The sequence below is a fragment of the Peromyscus californicus genome, unplaced genomic scaffold, assembly GCF_007827085.1.
Source record: "Peromyscus californicus insignis strain IS unplaced genomic scaffold, ASM782708v3 Scaffold_6__1_contigs__length_162567912, whole genome shotgun sequence".
NCBI lineage: Eukaryota > Metazoa > Chordata > Mammalia > Rodentia > Cricetidae > Peromyscus > Peromyscus californicus.
Genome location: NW_026294584.1, coordinates 83,313,029 through 83,318,444, shown reverse-complemented (window position 1 = coordinate 83,318,444; position 5,416 = coordinate 83,313,029). Strand labels below are relative to the sequence as shown.

The 5,416-nt window shown below is 40.7% G+C and overlaps 1 gene segment (V, D, J or C); it reads right to left on the bottom strand.

The window, feature by feature from the left end:
* Nucleotides 1-2,260: 2,260 nt before the first annotated feature.
* On the bottom strand, nt 2,261-2,760 carry LOC128099487 (immunoglobulin kappa variable 1-17-like). The segment is given in 2 exon segments: nt 2,261-2,583; nt 2,706-2,760. Coding segments are annotated over 2 exon segments (378 nt in total).
* Nucleotides 2,761-5,416: the final 2,656 nt, after the last annotated feature.

Genomic DNA, 5,416 nt, shown 5'->3' with positions numbered 1-5,416 from the left:
AAAAGTATATCTTTCAGAATGAACACAATAATTCCTAAACTTAAAAAGAACCCTTTAAATAACTCAGTGAATCTAAACTAAAAATAAAACAAATTGAGATAAAAATAATGTTACACATACACACAGTGATATGTTTCTCTTGGGACAAGCAACACATTTGAAAGTAGGGCCACACCAAGCAAGAAAAAAGTTAGTTGGTGTCTGTGTCACTGTGGGTAGACTATGTATAGCGTGCATGCAGTAATAAACTCAAACATTCTCTGCCTCTGATCTGTTAATTTTCAGTGTGAAAAATGATGCAGTACCAATGAATCAGTCAGGAACTATATATTCCTTGTTAGAAGCCTCATAGATAAGAGATGTAATGACTGGCCAGTCTTCTACTATCAGTTCAAATCAGCAATATTTAAGATTATCTTCACCTCATGTATTTCAAGTGAGAATTTCACATGTTGTGGATAAAATTTTTGTCTGTGTAACCAATACATTTAAAAAATATGAGTACATCATTCTAAAGAGGTTCTCATGATATTGTAGACCAGGCCATTCAATTCCATCTGTGTCGAAGTCTTCCCAGTATCACAGATACTGTCTCATCTAACATCTCACTTTCATAGATCTAAACCTCACACATTTGCATCCTAGAGGACAAGACCTTCCATTTCATATGTGGACAGTAAAGACTTGAACAGCAGGTACCCTAGAGCTCATCCGCCCTCAATTCTCCTACTGTACCCCCTTTCTCTCCTTACCAGGAATCCATACTATTAGCAACCCTAGGAACTGAAGAGGGTACTTCATTGTGAGAATATAAACTTAGGAAACTGAAGGATCAAGGCAAGATTACTGATGAATTTTTATCTCTGGCCAGCAAGGGAAGTTCCTCACTGTGGAACGCTATGCAAATATCATGGTGGATGCAACAGTTTAGAAGGGAAAAATTATTTGGGATTCTTATGTTTGGAAAGTCACACAGGAACCTCAGACCTTCGCCACTCTCTCTATTACCCAGGACCCACTTCTCAGGGTCACCCTTAGCTCTGTAAAAGAACACCAGCTGCAGCTTTCCATGCCCCTGTGCACACCTCCTGATAGCACAAACCAACCAACACCAGTTGCAGCTTCTTATCCACCCTGTGCACTTCTCCTATGGATCCCACAGACCATCCCCCACTGCCCTTCCCTTCTGACCTCATCTCTGTGTCTCAGTCACCAAATTAAACAGGCACCCCACATTTGACCACAGGCAAGCCATCCAGAAGACCAAGTAGGCTGCCTGCAGACCATCCCCACTCTCTATTACCTCAGACCCAATTCTCAGGGTCGACCCTAGCTCTATCAAAGAACACCACGGGAAACTTCCCCTCCTCCATGCCTTCTTTGAATCCCTTACAACAGCTTCCCCTGAAATCCTCTTCCTCCAGCCTCAAAAACCAGCAACTATCCTCCCTGCTCCCCTCTGCACCTTGAAAACACAAGCCTAGCAGGCTAGTAAAACAGGCAACACTCAGCAAACACACTCTCTGAAAATCCAGAGAGGAAACAGAAACCAAGGAAAACTCCAACTCAAACAAGACAAACCCCAAAACCAGCACCTAGACATAAAATCACCCCAAACCCAGATGCCTGGATGCCAGCAATAGAACACGATCAATAACAGCCGGGGTGCTTTGTCACCACCAGAGAACAGCTGTCCTACCACAGCAGGCTCCGAATATCCAACATAGCTGACACACAAGATAAACACCTTAAAACCAACTACATGAAGATGATAGTGTAATTTAAAGAAGAAATTAATAAATCTCTCAAGGAAAACATAAACAAATAATTCAAGGAAATTAATAAATCTCTTAAGTAAAACCAAGAACAAATAAACAATAGAAGGAAAAAATAAAACTGTTCAAAACAAGAAAATGGGAATAAAAGCAATAAAGAAAACACAAACTGATTAAATCCTGGAAATAAAATATTTAGGAATTAAAACAGGAACTATAGAGGCAACTTTTACCAACAGAATATATGAGATGGAAGAGAGAAGCTCAGAAATGGAGATACAATAGAAGAAATGGATACATCAGTAAAAGAAAATATTAAATCTGAAAAGTTCCTGAGAGTACTGTGTATCCTCTTTTATCGAAACAAATGAATCTCCGTGAGCTTTGATAGAAATCCTGTGACCTGTGAGAAACAGTTTCAGTGACTGATTCATGAGAGGAGTTGTTGGGGCAGCCCAGCCTCTCACTTCTGCTTCCTTGGTGGTTTATGTTATGACTTGTATCACTGTGGGAGGGTACTGAGCATACTGTAGACAGTAATAAGCTGCCATGTCTTCAGCCTCCAGGCTGCTGATGGTGAGAGAATAATCTGTCCCAGACCCACTGCCACTGAACCTCGATGGGACCCCATCTGCCAAGGTGGATGCAGCATAGATCAGGCGCTTAGGAGCTTTCCCTGGTTTCTGCTGGAACCAGATTAAATTACTGCTAATGCCCTGACTGGCCCGGCAAGTGATGCTGACTCTGCCTCCCAGAGACGCAGACAGGGAGGATGGAGACTGGGTCATCTGGATGTCACATCTGGCACCTAGGAATGGAGATATAATAAATACTCACATAGTTAAGCATGGTAAGAAAGGACTGCTCCCAAATGCCAGTCGACAATAATCACTATGTATTAGTGAAATACCCATTTTAGTCCTTTTTCACCTGGAAGCCAGAGCAGCAGGATCCCGAGGAGCTGAGCAGGGGCCCTCATGTCCATGCTGAGTCCTGACTGCACTGACAACTGCACAGGGTGTGACTGGTATATGAAGAAGTCCTCAAGGCTGTGCAGTGAGTGCATGCAAATCACTGGGAACCAGTTAGGATGGGCACAGCTGCAAGGCTTGCTCATCTCAGCAACTTGGCAAAAAACCATGGTTCCTAGACACCCAAGGTCAGATGATATGCATGCCTCCAAAGACTTCATTTATTTTCAAGTTACATGACATTCCTAATGTATATAAGCTCCACTTTGAAAAATAAAATGTAAAGATATATTGGGGGTAATATAGACAAACATCCTGTTGTAAGGAAATATACAACAAAGAAGAGACTATTAGATCTTTAACTCACTCAAATAATTCTGATCTGTTAAAAATACTGTGTTTTTCTTGTGAAGTGTTTGTGAGTTTGGAATAGTCATTTCTTTAAATTGAAAGGATAATTTATCAGGATCATTTTAAGGATTTATAAAAAGTAAGATTTTAGAGTGTTAACCATGCCTACTATGGTACAAAGAGGAGTTACACAGGAGGTCAACATATAGCAACTTGATCCCACAGCATATGCCACTTGGGGTTCCAATCCCTTATGAAACTGGAGGTACTTTCATACTCACAGAGTAAATGAGTTTTATTTTTCTCTCAGTTTTGGATCCTCCATATTTGCTCTTTTCTACCATTTATTTCTATTTCCCATAATTCCTAATCATAAAGGGTTGACTAGTGAGGACAGACTTGAAAACTATAACAGAAAACATTACTACTCAATATGTGGCTCTGCTGTGTATTACAAATGATATTTTCACCTTTCACTTTTGAGCAGTAACTGGATGTATTATAATAATCTAGGTGACAGCCTCACTGTCTGCATGTGTGTCTCGGTCTGCAAACAAACCAAGCAGCAGAAATGTGTGTGCATCCTCATAACACAAATATTTGAATACCATGGATCATGTATCTATGTCTTTGCCTTGGCCATCCAGCCTTATTTGCCATCAGAAGTAGAATCTATTGAGTCTTCAGTACCCTTGTCCTGGAGCCTGGGAATCCAGAGGGCCTTTTAGAAACATAACTGTGAAAGGCCAGACAGTGTGGTAGCCTGAGCCTGACGCTGCTGATTTTCCACCATCTGGTGGTGAGTGATGGGTGTGAACAAACACCTAGGATTAAAGCAGCTTCTTCAGGATACAGGACACCCTGCACATTGGGAGTACCACATAATAGCTTTTTCTGGATTAATAGGAATGCTGGTGTCTCTGTCTCTTCACTCTCTTTCTGCTGATATCTAACTGTTGTACCTCTGCCTCTCTGTGATCTTTGAGGTGTGGAAGACAGTTCTGGCTTCTCACACAATAGCCCCAGGATCTGGAAGAAGCCTCATTCAGTACACTTCGGTGGATGAAAAGATGAGGATGGCAGTTCCTCTCAACCTCAAACATCAAGCAAATCATTATTTTATAGGGCATCTGGGATCTGAGTTCTTACCACACTTCCTTTAATGTTGTGTGTAAATACGAAGGGAATTCCAGGAACATTCAACTTCCCTTTACCAATGGCCTTTAGATTGGATTTAGTAGTAAATAATTTTGTTTCTGGATTCCTAAGAAAATGTGTATTGATGGTACAGTTGTGAACATAGATGCCTTCTTAAAATAAATCCAACAACTTCTCTGTAATCTCAAACTCATACATACTGAACAAAAATCTGTAGGCCTTGAGATTTGGGTATCTGCTTCCTCTGTTACTTAATAAATAGTCCTGATTTTTATTACTTCAAAAATGTCAGGTTTTAAGGAGTTAATTAGTTTTAAGGAGATGATTAGTAGGTTATTAGGTGGGAGATAATGGATCTCACTGAACATTTCCATAACTATCCATTAGTTTCTTTAATTTAGAAATTGAATGTCAACATGTCTAAATGACTTGGCAGATGTGGCTGAGTTGTGATTTTGAGATAGTGTGGTCATCCTGAAGTACATGAGTGAGATCAGTATAATCAATAAATTGTTCTAGTAGACAGAGAGGAGGTTGAGCTCTACAGAGTGGTTGTAATGATGGAAGACAGTGCCCATTGTTCAGGGAATGTGGCAGTTTGTTGGAAGAATAAAATTAGGATTATACTCTAGGCCCTGGAATCTACAGGAATCCCACACTTATCCTAGAGTTTAATTGCTTCCACAGATGGTTCAAAGCTCTTCTGTCATCTTGGTCTGTGTTACAATTAGAGGAATTTAGTGTTCACATAGATTCTTGGCCCAGGCAGACAGAATCTACTAGGAAAAGACTCTGACTGAATTTTCACAGGAGCATGAACTTTCTTCACTGAGTGGACACATTCTAAGCCCTGAAAACGAGATGATTTCTATTAAGAAATGCTTTTTTATTGATTCCTAGGGGATTTCACATCATGCACTGTAGGGGAACAGCCCCCACCTTTTACCGGGTTCCTATGAGGAGAGAGGAATAAGAAATATTAATTAGAATGATAGGCCTAGCCAACAAGAGGAAAGACAGAAACACAGGACAGCTTTGGGAGGACCTGGATAATACCCACCAGTTCAGAACTTTATTCAAAAGGGATCTTTATAGCAATGTCAAGGGGTGAGGCAAAAGACCTCCCCCTGCTGGATTCAGCCAAGTGTAGACCCTTCCAAA